Consider the following 16,568-nt stretch of genomic DNA (forward strand, 5'->3'; position numbering starts at 1 on the left):
TGGTGTGATGGTGAGCTTTTGTCTTTGTTCTAGTATGTATGCATGTATGAGAAATATGTTTTTCTTGATGTCCCCTCGAAAATGAGATGTTACATCTCAAGGGGTTTTCGTAAAAATGAGTGATGTGCTATATTTTCCTGAAGCTCTGTGATACAGTTGTGTGAGGAGAAAACAAAACAAAATGTAAGTCGTTATTCACGCAAACCTTTTGAAAATACACAAAAGTGTTTAAGATCTTAGAGCTGAATTAGTTTATCAGTGAATAAAGTGAATATCTTTTTTCACACAAAACTCTCATGTAACTTCAAGAGTTGGAACATAGCACATTTGGACTACTTTACGGTGCTTTTTGTCATTTTTGGAGATTCACCTTCCCTGGTCACCTATCATCTTTATTTTATGGAAAAGAGCAGCATCAATATTCTGCTTATTTTATTTATTATTATTTATTACTTATTACTTATTTTATTTATCTTCTTTTATGCTCCACATAAGAACGTAACGGTTTGGTGAGTGATGATAGAACATTTAAAGTGTTTTTTTGTTTTTTTTGTTTTTGTTTCTGTACTTACATTTCTGAAGTCCAGTGTTCATCTGCGAGTGGGGGTGGAGCTGAAGGGAGAGATCACCTGGCCCTGGCAGACAGGCCAGCATCTCATACACACACTCACACTCACACTCACACGCACACACTCACACACACACCCACACCCACACACACACACTCACTCACTCACTCCTAGAGCAACATGGGCCAAACACTCCGCCTCACACTATAGAGAAAAAAAAAGAGAGGAAAAAAAGGAAAATTAGATGTTACTGTAAGCACCTCAGTACCAAGTTCCGGTTGGACACGCTTTTTGGCAGGTTCGCACCGCAGGAGCTAGGAATGATTTAGTTCAAAGAACTCCTTTTGGGGGAACTAAATTAGCGGCTACTTCAGAGTAGGGTCTAAACCAGCACTATAGGAACTACCAGTGATGTAAGTTGATGCTGATTGGCCGAACCTACGCAAAACACTGGCACCCGCCATTTAAAAAAAAGAGCTGTATACACAGAGATTATAGCCTATATATTTACTCCACAAACTAACTCTACGAACATGGAAATGACCTCTCAACCGTTGAGCTAAGGAGAAAATCCAACACAACTTTGGCCCAAGTCAAACATGATTATGTACTTCTGCTCAGCGAGCGACATTGGACATCAACCATACGGCAAATGCAAATACTTTTTCATACTGTCTACTTTCTTTGTATAACAGTATCTAATAACGTATTAGACAGGACAGACTTAAACAAATCATGAACTAATGGAGAATAGGCGCACTGTGTGCTCAGGCTCTGGCTTTCTCATCGCCATCAAAATAAAAGTCTGCCGCTCCATCAAAAAAAGGTCACAACAACAAGGGTGGCATACGTCACTTCAGAGTTCCTACTGGTGGTGCGAATGCAACCAGAAAAAATGTCCCTAGTCCTAGGGGAACATTTCGTTCTTGGGAAACCACCCTGGGGGATAGTTCCCAGAACTAAGTTCCTTGACATAGCAGGGACTTTCGCACCTGGTAGTTTTGTGTCATTCACTTTGCTTCTTGTCTCGCGTAGCCAGACCTTCAGACTGACTCTATCGCAGCTTTTCTTGGCCAAGGCCCGCCCAAGAGGACGTTTGACTGACATGTAACGCAACCAATCACAGTTTGTTTTGTTCTGTGTCATGTTTAGGGGCGTGACAATATGCCAGCAGCCATATCACCCTGTAGGCTGTAGCCCAAGACTGGTTACCCACTGAAGCTAAGCAGGGCTGAGCCTGGTTAGTACTTCGATGGGAGACCTTCTGGGAAAACCAGGTTGCTGCTGGAAGAGGTGTTAGTGAGGCCAGCAGGGGGCGGTCACCCTGTGGTCTGTGTGGGTCCTAACACCCCAGTGTAGTGATGGGGACACTATACTGTTAAAGAACACCGTCCTTCGGATGAGACGTTAAACCGAGGTCTTGACTCTCTGTGGTCACAAAAAATCCCAGGATGTCTTTCGAAAGAGTAGGGGTGTAACCCCGGCATCCTGGCCAAATTTGCCCAGTGGCTTCTGTCCATCATGGCCTCCTAATCATCCTCATTTATATATTAATTGGCTTCATCACTCTGTCTTCTCTCCACCAGTAAGCTGGTTTGTGGTGGGCGTTCTGGCGCAATATGGCTGCCGTCGCATCATCCAGGTGGATGCTGCACATTGGTGCTGGTTGAGGAGATTCCCCCTCTATGTAAAGCAATTTGAGTGCAGAGAAAAGCGCTATATAAAATGTAATGAATTATTATTATTATTAATATAATGTCGACGTCCCTACAATAACACACCGGTGTGAGGCTGAGACTACTTTGCTTCTATCTCTGTCTGCAGTGCTACACTGGGTAGCCCCGCCTACAGTGAACTCTTATTGGACCAAAATCTTGCTTCACATTAGGAATGGGCGAATAACTTTGGATTCAAACGATTATGAAAACGCAATAATCAAGATAAATTGTGCAACATTTCGTTCCATTCCGGCCCTCCTTAACATCCAAACCAGTCACATCATGTAACGTGACTGTTGTAAAATGCAGTCTTCTGTGGGACATGCTTGATCTCAAAAAGTCCTATTGAGCTGTGAATTAAGCCATGAAAGAGAACTCGCAAATATGTGCCTAGACAGTCAAAATACGTGCAGAATATGGCGAGAATTCACATAAACACAGTCAGTTATGTCTTATGTGAACATAAACAGTTGTGAAATAAATTATATTCATGTAGATCTGTGCATTTGGTCTTAAAGTGACAGCAGCCTGTTGCCATCTGTGTCAGTTATGTAAATCAAACAAAAAAATAAAAATCACTCACTACTCTTGACTAATAACTTTAGTTTTAATAAGAATCTATGTATATATAATTCATACAGTGAAGATAGTGTAGTGTTGCAGTATGTAGTGTTATATTTTTACATTAGATTACTTTATTCAGTTTCTAAGGCTTTAAGCTGAATACTATACTGTTAGATAGACTTGCATGAAAAAGCATTGTTTATTTTTTATTTTTTTACTGTATTTGTCACATTTTAGTAATTTTCTTAATTTGAATCGTCCCTAGTATTAGTTTCTGCTGTCATATCGAAATTGGTATCAAGAAATTATTGTGAAAACAAAACAAAACACTTGTATAAGGTTTTGGTCTTATTGCCCACTAATTGTATTAAATAATAACGATTAATTAACAACATCGACCAAAAAAAATTGTGATTATGATTTTTACCACAACCGAAAAGCCCCACTTCACATAACTGAACACCAGATATGTTCTGATTAGCTGTGACTGAGTGGTGTTGTGCAGCATTTTTGCATTCAATAATTGTGTTTAGTGTAATTATTGTTAAGTAAAACCATTTCCTTTGTTAATGGAAATTGCTGAAATTAAACAAGTTTGTTGAAGTTATAAAATGACCAAATAAAACTGAAATGAAAATAAATAAAAGCAAAAAATATTAAAAATAGAAGCTAATTCAAAATATTAATAAAGCCTTTAACAGTCCATAATGAATCTAAAACAAAACTAATATTACACCTGGCTAGGACACAGTGTTTGTATAAAATTCAGAATTACATAATTAAAAGCTTTCACAGTACAGAAGAACACAGTCCAAAAAGACAAAAACAATCCATTGATACATTAATATTAACATGCTGCTATTCACTATACAATTAAATTGAATATGTTTGAGGTTTGTGAACTGATGGATGCCTACAGTCTTCATTATGGTTAGTAAAAATACAAAAAGAATTTTCAAAACAAACAAATTAAAAATGTGTCTTTTGATTCAAAATTAAGAGATGATATGATTTTAAAGGGATGGTGCTGTGCATTAAGAAAAGGTGCAAAATAAATGACTCACAAACATGTTTTGGATCATTTTCCAACATAACAGGAGCAATGAGATAATTACCATCTGTCAGTTTTACACACACATTTTCACTGAATTCATTAAAACTCAGCAAGTCTTCTAATCAAGTGTGTCGTGAGGAATGCATCCAAAAACATTAATTCAAATGTGCGTTTGAGTGCAATTTCACACATATTTATGTGAGCAAATGAACTGCATGGCAGAGAACCAGTGATAAAAAGAACCAGTGATAAACTTAGCAGTGATAGCTGCAAAGCTTTGGATTCATATCAATTAACCAACCAACTAACTAATCAAGTGAAGGTTAGAATATCAGGATATCAAAATATCCTTTTCTTTAATCATCTTTTTTGTCAACCGAGTGTGTTCAGAGCAGCAAAAACCCTTCTCGTACCCAAGCCACTCTTACTAATCGTATAGCAGCAGGCAAAACACACTTAATATGAAATCTGAACTTCAATTTAACATCAAACATACCAGCCAGAGTGCTCTGACTGTGCCTCAGGCACTTCATCTCTCTCTCTCTCTCTCTCTCTCTCTCTCTCTCTCTCTCTCTCTCTCTCTCTCTCTCTCTCTCTATCTCTCTCTCTCTCTCTCTCTCTCTCTCTCTCTCTCTCTCTCTCTCTCTCTCTCTCTCTCTCTCTCTCTCTCTCTCTCTCTCTCTCTCTCTCTCTCTCTCTCTCTCTCTCTCTTCACATCCTCTACACGTCTTTAGTGTGAGTGCTGTGATCTAAGGTGACCTTTGCTAAATTCCAAACTTTCACATCAAGCGTAGCGTTAGTTCTGGCAGGTCACGTCAGTCAAGCTCGCATCATGACTGCATCGGAGTCAACAATATGACGCCTATCACAGCATCCCTATAAATAAGATCCATTCAGTATTATCAGCAGCTTTATAGCGTTGCTCAGGAGTCAATTACCCTCCTCCATCCCCAGAATGATCAACTGCTAGGTAATGCAAATACTAAATCAGCCAATCAAATGGCAGCAACTCAATGCATGTAATAATAAAGACATGGTGAAGACGATCTGGTGAAGTTCAAACTGAGCTTCAAAATGGGAAAGAAAGGTTATTTAAGTGACTTTGAAGGTGGCACAGTTGTTGAGTTTGATTTTGTGGTCTGAGTATTTCAGAAAATGCTGATCTATGGGATTTTAATGCACAACCATCTTAGGGTTTATAGAGAATATGTACCACCACATTGTTTAAATGCCATCACAGCCTGAGTATTGTTGCTGACCATGTTCATCCATTTATGATCATAGTGTGTACCCATCTTCTAATGGCTGAACCCAGCCGGATAACGTGGCACGTCACAAAGATCAAATCATCTCAAACTGGTTTCTTGAACATGACAATGAGTTCACTATATGGATGTGCAGTTGCTCTTAAAAAAAAGTTTTTCTTTAAAATCAACTCCCTATCATGCGACAATTAATGGGATTTTTACTTCTTGAACCCAACTGTTGCACTCTATAACAGTACACTGGATGTTACATATCATCTGATGGGCTGTGTGATGGGGTCATGTTGAGAAGCATTTTGGCATGGTGCGGACACCCAAATTGCTGTATTACACTAGGTGCTGCATGTGGTAGCTTGAGTCATTCCACCCTCTCTGAATCAGCAACAGCGATGGATAGCGCCTGGTGATTTGTGGTGAGAAACCACGCATACAAACATGTACTACATCATCTCACTGCACACTGACACCAGACGGAAACAATGTATTAAAACATGTATAAGCAGACAAACAGTTCAGACAAGAAGCAATTATGAACCAAACAACTCTGACAGGGCAGCACAAGGCCAGACAGGAGAAGGAAGAAAAAAGAGAGAGAGAGAGAGAGAGAGAGAGAGAGAGAGAGAGAGAGAGAGAGAGAGAGAGAGAGAGAGAGAGAGAGAGAGAGAAATAAAGAGTTAGTATGTAGTGAAAGGTCATGATGGCAGCTCATTAAAATCCTGGCAGTGCACTAACAACGCAGCAGGGTGCAAAACCAACATGCTCGCCCTTTATCAGATGTACCTGAGCTCTTATCTGAAACCTAGTGAGCTGCCTCACTGTCTTCTGTCTAAATAGGATGCCTTCTGAGGAAGCTTTATGAGTGACTGATTAGCAACTCAAATCGCGTTCCACATGTGAGACTCGACTCACAACTCACTTCAAGAGTCTGTTGTTAGCATGTTGCTAAGCTAATAGCACAATACTCTAATAAGTAAACAAATAAAAAGTACACATAAATATTGGGTAAAATAATCAACTTTAATTACACTAAACTATCTTTATCAATACGTTCCAATATTGAATGAAACAAGTTTACTTATGATTGATATTTTTCTCTCCTCGGTTTCTCCAATTGATTTTTTCACTGACGATGGTTCATCCATCTGTTCCTCTCAGCCTGAATCTTTGATTTCTCCTCTGTCCTCACGCAGTGCTTGTATGCGTGCTGAGTCTCAAACACAGAGTCCTGTCTAGATGAAAATATCTACACAGAGATGAGAAAACTACTACCAGAGGCGTAGCAGTGTTTATATCGGCCGATAAATTATTTTTAATAATCACTCAGTCATAACGCTCATTGTCATTGCCCTTGTTTTTACATTAAGATTACCTTTGCTGTAATCTAACACATACTCAAAGTCTAACTTTTAAAAAACGACTTATTTAATAATACTATTAAAATGTAATATTTAGCAAATCTTAAAACAAATAAAAATGTTCATACTCTATGATGCAAAAATTTACTTACATATGATTAAAAAAACCACATACATATTCAATAAAAATAATTATCGGTTGCAATTTTAGCTGCATTCCTATAGATTCATCATATATGCCCCTTATTTTATTCAGCAAGGATACATTAAATTGTTTAATTTGTGTCAAAAGTGACAGTAAAGACATTTACAGCGTAATAAAATATTTCTCATTTCTTTTTAACTTTCTATGCATCAAAAAATAATAAAATATATAAATCAAAAATTGTTTCCACAAAAATATTCAGCAGCACAACCTGCATTAATAATAAGAAATGTTTCAGCATATTAAAATGATTTCTGATAACTGGAAAAATACAGTTACTGGAATAAATTAATTTTTTTAATATATATTCAAATAGAATGTTATTTTAAATTGTAATACTATTTCACAATACTGTTTTACTGTGTGTTTGATATGCAGCCTTGTTGACCCCATACTTATGACTGGAATCAAATTAGAACTATGTGGAGCAAAAGTTCCATCAGAACAGTCCAAACTGCTCCAAAGTCAAAACACACATAAATTCACCTCTGTCATATCAGAGCTGGAGGAAAAACTCTATCTGGAAGAGGGAGAGAAAGACAGGAAGAGAGAAAGTGAGTCTGGATTCTCAACGGCTGGGGATGTTTGGGTCAGACCGCATCTGATAAAAGACTTTTCTAAAAGACTCCACTGCTTTTTCTCTTTCTTTGTGTGCATGGGAGGCTGAATGTGGGAGAAGAAAGGATAGAGGTAGGAAAGTGGAGTGGAAGTGAGCTATTTAGAAAATGACTACGGTAAGCTGTAATCAGGCTCTGGTGGGGCTGAGCTCTGGAGCTCAGACAATCTGCCTACACTGGCCTTTACGCTCAGGAAAAACACAGGCTAATTGCACTAAAATATACACATACAATAGAGAGAGAAATCCAATGTACGCTTGCATGTACAGTTTCCCAGGAACACAAAAAGCTATTGAGTGAAATGACTTTTCAGGGGAAGAGCTGGGAGGAGAGATTGTGATTATCATTTATGAGGACTATGGAGGAGGACATCAGGTGGGTGGGGGGAGGTGAGAGCTCACATTTAGATTTTTTCTAAAGCTTTACCCTTGAATACGAGAACGGCTCAATAGGAGGGAGAGAGAGAAAGCAACGCTGCTTGTAAATAAACGTTTACATTAGTGCAGGCCCATTTAGAACATCAATTTATATAGCAGCCTGAATAGATTGTGCTGTAGCTGCGTGTTGAGGACGCGCGGGCATGTTGCTGTCAGCGTGTAACTGATGACTTAAGCACATCCCCTGAACGCCACGCTCTCTTTTTTTTTCTTTCTGTGAGAGATATCCTGAGAGGTTTTTTTGGGCTAACAGTGTCAATTTTAAGCATATGAGATTGTGTGACACGCAGTTTGAGAGATAAGCAGTAAGAGAAAATGCAGCTAAAAGCCTGTGCATGTGATAGTGAGAAAGATAGATTTCTAAAAATAAAAAAATAGAAAGATGAGGAGAAGAGAATTGGACTTGAGTAAGAATTGAAAAATATATGAAGCCATTATTTAAGAAACAAATGAAGTAATAAAGCATCGACACTTCTCTAATTAAAGGTTAACATAAATTAAAGATTAATAGAAGAGGTATTAAAGCTTGAAACAGAGACATACTGGCTGTCTGAACACTTCAGAGTGGGGACTCCCATGATGAGATACACATTATGCTGGTATTCAGTAATATGCCATGTTGCTGTAATGAACATGCATACATTGTTTTTGTGGGCACTTCAAAATACCATGAATAATTCTAGATACCTTAAGCCCAAAATATACTTCAGTTTTGGTGAGAACGCTTAACGTATGCATACAGCGGAATGTGTAGCCTTTCAAAGTATACTTCATTTGACACTAGTGTTTATGAACACAAGCACTGGACGCATGCACACAAGACATCTTTTCAGTATCTGCGCTATGTTTGTCCAGAAGTTATGACCGATAAAAAGGCTGTATCCGAAAAAATTAGGCAGCTGACTTGTCTCGCTGCCTTATAGGCAATGACTCATTAAGCATTTGCTCATTAAGGTACCTCACAAAACTGATTTCGGACAGACTTCTGAGGCAGCGTAACAGTTTAATGATCTACTACAGCTAAATAGAGTGAGCTTTGGAGAAATAAACAAATATTTAACTACTATAGTAGTAATTTCTCGCTAGAAATTACATCAGAAGTGGAAAATGCAACACAAACTGACCAGCTAACGCAACTTTCAGACGCCATCATTCTTTTTCTAGTTCAACTGTCACCGAACGGAAAGCAGGATTGTGGGATATCAAAAGCAGTGAAGGATACATCTATGCTGCCAAAAATCAATCAGATGAAGGTATCTCAGGAGACAGGAAGTGAAGCTAACATTGGATTCGGACATGCCTTGATGCCTTCCTACCTTGGAATGCTCCTCCGAAGGCAGCATTTTTCGGCATTTTTCAAATTATGGTGCACAACAGTGGGTCGCTACGTCATGTTCCTCGTGTGTGATTATTTGAGCAATTATCATGATGTGAAAATTTTATACCATCGCATACCTAATATACACATATATAGCGCAAATCACAGCATATATATTTATATGACTAAGACCACTGACATTATGCAAACTTTACTCAAATGAGCAGGGACTTCCAATGAAAGTACAGATCAGTCAGCGTTTTAGAGTAGGAACGCCTACAAGAAACCAACAGCACAGCGACATGGTGACCTCCAGCGATTTAATCATGGCAGTGTGAGCGACTGAGAGAGCCTCTGACATTTCTACTCATGATCATTCAGCCACTGAACATAAGGTGTGAGTGCAGTGGAAACTGAGCGATTTGTGTGTGTGCGAGAGTGTGAATAAACGTGTGAAAAGATCAGACTAGTAAATGTGAGTAAGCGTGACTGTTTATGCATGAAAGAGAAAATGCGAAGGATAGAGCCAGCTTTAGGGCAAGAAATAAAATGATGTGTATCCAATTCATTAATATATCTTAATTTCTGTTCTAACACATAGAAGAAGTAACCAGGGAAAGCAATATGTGGGATGTGTGTGTGTGTGTTGACCACTTGAGTGAGGTGATGTGTGAACAACGAACCACAGTCCAAATGAAAAGGTGTTGATGCTCTCTGCATTTTTATTTATATCTGGACCTGCCCGAGCAAGGCTGTGTGCCCCATAACGTGTCAAAAACAAGAATAACGTTGAGAAAAAGGAAGGAGACCTGAAGAGAGACAGAATAGAACTGCACCACATGCCTCGCCACGATGTAATTCCAAAAACAATGCATCTCAATTGTTCAGCAGCATATGAGTGTACATCTTTATTGTGTTGCCAAATTCAGTAAGGATTTCACTTTAAAAGCCATACTAAAAGTAGAAGGTGGAAAGAGAGATTGATTGCTTATGAGAGGAAGAGCCACTCACTAGATATTGGAGTTCATCTGGGCGCTGTAAATCATTGGATGTACCCTGCAGACACACAGCCATTAACTGCTTCATACTACACTAGCAACTGGAATCTGCTTTCAATTCCTTAACAGTTCTTTTAGTACTTGTTTGTGCACGTTTGGTTATGCTATAGTGTCGCAGAAATTAATTGTATTTTTAACACATACAACTTTTGCAGTGAGTCTGTTGTTTGATTAACATTAAACACATAGACAGCAGCAAGCAGCAGGAACATAAATCTGCTGTCACTTTAAGATATAATGCACAGATCCAATATACTGATATTGTACACGTCCATTTTATTTATCGACTGTTTATGTTCACTTATAGTGACAGTATATACAGTATATAACCGACTAGGTTTACTAGGATACTCGCCAAGACGGACATTTTGGCATTTATTGTGTGAAATTGTCCATTCAAGCACAAGACGATGTGAAAGAGCTCAATTCAGTGTGGTTCGGATGTGCAGTTTGCACACACAAAACTTCTCAAACAGCCTGCGCTAGTTATCTTTTGCGTCTTCTTGTGCTTGAATGTTTAAATTGGCAAGGCTTAAAAACGCCTGAAAATTATAAACTTTCATAACAATGCAGCACTGCGAGTGATTTACTTGCATTATAGAGGGTTGAACCCGTCTCTTTTGTCCATTTTCAACCACTTCTGTCCTGATTTCTTCGAGGGGAGGCGTTTGTATGTTTTTTCCCCAGATCTTTTGATCTAATGGACAAAATAAGCTCACACAATTTACATATGAATGCGGCCGGAGAAGATGCACATACGGAGAGCATTAGCTTTCGTTTCTGTTCTGATAGCCGCAAGAACACACTGAACGCGATGAGTGTGTGTAAGAAATCAGGAATGATTCCATAAGAATCAGACTATGCACACATAAACATCAATATGTTTCTGTAAGAAGCTATGCTGAATTTCATTTATGTGAATGATTGGATTATTACACAAACAAGAATAAAGCAGAGTTTAAATCCCATCCCACGTTGCGTATTCAATTATAGATTTAACTAAAATCAAACAAAGGAACGAATTAGTACAACATGGCCATGATTTCACTAAAATTAGGGAATGAATCAATGAAATGTGGCCACAAATGAATAGTTGTGGAAACAAATTCTTATTTCCTGGCCATTATGTTTATTTCTTCTTTTAGAAGAAATGCCAATTACTTTTTTTAATGAAATTATTTGCATCTTGGTGTTTCCAAATAAAACATATTTTTATGTGATAAGCCAAAATTCATATAAAAATAGGTGAATGGAAATCCGGCTAGTGTCTTAATGGTGCATGGTGAATTCTGCTGTAGAGTTTCTCATGCACACTGGAACAAAGCAGAAAAAAAAAATCAAATGAGAAATGTTTCAACAACAGTCAGCTTTTCTTATGCAATAGGATGCAGTTATCAAAACACCTCACATCCATCCCACCACCACCACCAAAAGCCCTGCAAGATCATATAAAGTAAAAAACCCCGTTGTTTTTAAAACCACACGATGACATACCAACACTGATGTAAAACCACTAGGGAGTGAGTGTCCCATCACACGCATTCTTCATATACCAGACGTCTGTGCTTGTTCACAATAACACAAGGATAAAGAGGCTCACAAAACAGCATGAAGAATTGACAGAGTGAGACAATTTCATTTATAAAAAGATTCATCCATTTACTGCTTATCCATTTGCCCAAGAAGCCTGCAGCTCATCCGAAATTGGACACCCTGGTGTTAAATTGCGGCAAAAGGAAAAAAGTAAGGAAGAAAGGGATGATTTTTTAAAGGGCAGGAGAAAAGCTGTATGTCTGCCTCTGGTTAGTGGTAGGGCCACTCTCTCTTGGATTCAGACAGCTGCCATCGCATCCCAGAGTGCATTAGAAGAACACGCCCATCCCAACAGCTGTCCCTGTGCACACAAATGCCCTTCAAACCGATACTGGACAAACCCAAAGTTTAACATTGAGAGGAACCGAATCAGCCTAGAGTGCAGCTTGACTCTTCATCATGATTTGTCACGTTTACGCCTCCTTACAGCGATCTATGGCAAGCCTCCTCCAGCCGTACCCTTCCCCTCATCCATCATAATGTGGGCGGCCCAATTGCTCCAGCACCTCTAAACCGCAGCATCCACACAAACACTTTACAGGAGCTAGTTTGGACCAGGCTCTCATTCTGGGAGCAGGTTGGTCTTTGTGTATAGAGCTCTAAGACAAAGCAAAGGTTGATGAATGGCCACTGAAGATATTTAACACACAGAGACACAAAAAGCACAAACAGCTGAAGGTGTTTGATCCTTATATGAAATTAAGATTCAAACTCTTTTATTTAGACATTCAGCCAATGCGAATACTGAATTGAGTTCTCTTTCACGTCTTCTTGCCCTTGAATGGGCAATTTCATTGAACATCACTGTTTCTTTCATTTGTATCTTTGTTCTATTGTGTTTATTTGTGCTATTGCTTGTAGTTTGATGATTTGTTCTTATTTTATTACAGAGACTTTAATAATGTTTGAAATTTATATTTTATATTATATTTACGGTATACCTATAGAATTTTTTCATTTGCTTTGTTCTTGCATTCCATGTAAAAAGTCTGGCGAGTAAAATAAAAAAAGGTACAAGCCAATGGCGACTCGAGCTTCAGTTTGACTGTACAGTTTGACAGTTGTTTCAGACAAAAATTGAGTGGTTAAGGTGCAGTTGCACTAGTCTTTGATCGGCAACAGGATATGATGTTGCACTCTAGGGCAGTGGTTCTCAATCTTTTTAACTCAAAGGCTCCCCATTGTCCACAACAATAATCAAAGGCCCGATGACTTTGGTTTTTGTGATTTACTGGATAAGAAATAAGGATAATTGGATAAATAACTGACAATTTCTACCTGACAAATTTTTGAAAAGCTTGGCACAACTAGAAAAATGTATATTCATCATAAATATCACCATGGCATTTACATGAAATATCCTGGTCTAGAAATCTTACTTTTAAAATTAGGCTACCTCATATAACCAGTTTTTTTGAGAAAACAGACGTTGGGGGGGATGTATAATACAAACAGTTGTTTTTATTGTTTCAATGGAGTCAATAAGTCAAGTCAAACATCTATTTGCCATTTGAATTTGAAATATGAACTTTGGAACCGAATATGAGTTTCTGCTCTCTCGTGTTCACAGTGTGCACATGAAATATGTGTGTGGAAATGAAAGGAGCACAAAGTCTAGTGCTACACTTTTAGTTTGTAGGCTATATTTTCTTTCTGCCAATAAAAATAGTTCCAAAAGCACAGCAATTTCCCATCCCTGCTCAAAGCTGTCCGCACTCTGCTTCAGCTCCAGTCCAGTTTTTAGATTTACACAAGGTCAGCTCCCTATCACAGAGAGACATGAAAGCAACACATCAATATGTCATCTCACATGCATGAGAAGAAAGAGAGAGACACAGCTAGAGGAAAGAAGAAATAAAATGGCAACTTTCTCTTCTACTGTCGTTCTTTGATGTAGGCTACTCAATTACACTCCTCTGACAGGCACCACAGTCCACAATCCTCTGCTGTTGTCATGTGGGCTGTACAGTTAAGATGGTCAAACAGACAGACAGCTTGGATTTCTGACCACAAACATTTCACAAGGGCATGTGACCATGGGAACAGACACATCAAACACAAGCAAATCACCACAATTGAGCTAAACTTTCCAGATTCCAGGAAATAGATAAAGTCTTGCCATGGATGAGAAGTCGCTGAGAATCTGCTTTAACTCTGGATAACGATAAAACTGTCAGATGTTGTCTTACAACCTACTTGTGTACACAAACGCATGCTGTTGGGAAGGTGACGTATTGGATGTATTCGATTCAGGGTTCCCACATCCCTTTTGACTTTTCCCACATGACTTTTCATGTTTTTTATTTATTTATTTATTTTAAAAATCATAAAAAAACAAACAATTTATAGTCGATTTATAAACAAAAATTAAATATTCTATTCTATTAATATTTTATAATATTATATGCACTACAGAAAGTAGTTAAAGATTAAAGTGAATAGCCAACTAAAACATTTTTTTTGCTTGTCTAACACCATAACATTCTTTAGCATTTAGTCTTTGTGCCTGACATGTATCAGAGACATGCAGATATGCCCTTCATCAGTACATCACTTCCTCATCACAAACAGTAATTTTGTTCCCGTCTCGACGTCCTACAATTGTGTGTCCAGAAGTGTGTGTTAGCAGAAAGCTGATTGACTTCAGACTTTCAAGTTCGACCCGCTCTCTCGCTCTCTCTTTCACTCTCTCTCTCGCTCTCTCTCTCTCTCTCAATAAGCCTTCAACATCAATCACTGCAGATACGGTGCTGTTGACACAAAGGCCGTAGACAGAAAGAGGGCACTGCAAATTCCAGAAGTAACAAAGCTTATGAAGCGAGTCTGACGGGGTCGATAAGCTTTTTACAGGCCAGTAAGTTGCTGTGAAACTGCAGGAGTGACCCAGGCATTTGAGAGGTGTCAGGGAGGTGAGCGTTTTTTTTTAATCTTTACAAGAGAACAGCTTGTGCGAGCATGAAACTGGGCACTGATGCATAAGCAGAATTGTCGCTAACAATGTGTGAGCGGGAGTGAATGAAGCCTTTTGGCCGCCACTAATCAACTTCATCAGCACTTTGGCGCTCAACAGCGGCTCACCACAAAGCTCAAAATCTGCCCCGTAAGTCCCTTTAGGGACGTCAACAGTACAGCTATTTCAGTATAATAAAAAACAAATGAATAAAAATAAATAAATGTAGAATACTGTAATGATTCAATTCAGTACCCGTATTCTGTCTGCCTATGAGCCCCCGTAATAAGGCAGCTAATTCAGAAATTGTGATAAGTGATGAATTCTTATGAGTTTTCCATGACCTTTTCCATTCATTTGTGATGGATTACTGGATACGGATTTACAAAAATCAATAAAATTCAGACTGAATTGCTAATGAATGATTTTTGCAAACCATAATGAATCAATAAATCATTTGTGAACCGCATACACCACTGTTTGGGGTTGGTGAGATTGTTTTGTTTTTGAAAGAAGTCTCTTATGGCTCACCAAGGCTGTGTTTATTTTGTGTTTAGTTTATTTTGTTCCCGTGACAAGTTGACAACCCAACTTTTTTATTTTATTTATTAAATAATTGTTTTTATAGCTTTACAATATCAAAACCGTGGTACAGGTGTCTCATGGCAGCACATACAATCATCCATCAACTGGTAGTTAAAGGATCGAGTGAAGGATAATAGCAAAAAAAAAAAAAAAAAGAGTCAAGAAATAAAGGCATTCAACATTCTCAAGAAAGTTCCAAGGGGACCAAATACGGCAGGAATCATTAGACCTCCGGCGTAAGTCACAAGTTCATTTTCTAAAAGAAGGAAAATAGCAATTTGATTCATCCACAGTTTAACAGAAGGGACATGAGGAGTGGACCACAACAGAAGTATACACTTTCTCGCCAAGTAGGTACAAAGATGTAAAACACATTCTAGATCATGGTTGAGGTGTAATTCAGCTTTACAATTCAGGAGATATACTCGGGGATAGAGCAACCCAAGTTCACTTTATGGGCTTAATTGGAAATAGATGATATCAGACTTTATCCAGGAACTAATCTTAGCACAGCTATTTAAAGAAAGACGATGTTTTTTTTACAACCTGATTTTTTTTTTTACAGATTCAATCTAATTATCCAGAGGGAATTCTGCACCGGGGCTCATGAATCATGTGAGCCATGAATCTTACGCCTCATACATGCGTCTTTGATAAATATGGCCTCAGTGATTGTGAAGTGCTCTGTAGTGGTTCACAATAATCAGATAGAGCCAGTGATTCATCCTCATTTCCACTCAGCTACATGACCACTTTCAGCCCTCAAATGCACTGATCTGACATTTCATTATGTATTTGTGTGTGTTTGTTCCATTTGTTAAATTACTACGCTGTGTTGTATATCCTTGTGTGTCATATGAAATACTGAGTGATGTGCAATATGATTCAGGGCAATGCTTCAGTGCACTCTGATAAAAGCAAAGCTGCACATTAATAAGAAAGTCATGGCACAATGTGATGTGTACGGAAACGCATTTGCTCTGCTCCGAACACAAACGCCTACCCCGAGACCCATTAGCCATAAATTACACTTAACCAAGGGGTCGAAGTTGGGCTGATTAATATGGCCCAGTTAGTCCCTGCTTGTAGATACACCATCTGCCTGCCAAAAACATCTCAATTGACTGTCATTCAAAAGTAACCATATATTCTGATGGAATAATGTTTTTGCAAGAAATATATACATTGCAAATGCTTCATTTTATTATAGTAAAGATTCTACCAGTGACTGATTATATTTGGAGGGCTCTTCTTAATAATGTAAATGTAAAAATTCCCTG

General features: G+C 38.4%; 1 protein-coding gene across 4 annotated transcripts in view; it reads right to left on the bottom strand.

Annotated features, from left to right (window-relative positions):
- The window catches only part of fam222ba (family with sequence similarity 222 member Ba), a 65,480-nt gene that overhangs the window by 15,915 nt on the left and 32,997 nt on the right, over nt 1-16,568 (bottom strand). For 2 of the 4 annotated variants that reach the window (XM_079608747.1, XM_079608746.1), the window contains exon 2: nt 573-773. The exons of the other annotated variants lie outside the window; for them this stretch is intronic. In XM_079608747.1, coding sequence (XP_079464873.1) covers nt 573-654 — 82 coding nt within the window. In that variant the 5' untranslated portion in view covers nt 655-773. The remainder of the gene's footprint in view (nt 1-572; nt 774-16,568) is intronic. 4 annotated transcript variants of the gene reach the window in all.

The sequence above is a fragment of the Phoxinus phoxinus genome (genome assembly GCF_949152265.1).
Source record: "Phoxinus phoxinus genome assembly, chromosome: 3".
In the NCBI taxonomy this organism is placed as follows: Eukaryota; Metazoa; Chordata; class Actinopteri; order Cypriniformes; family Leuciscidae; genus Phoxinus; species Phoxinus phoxinus.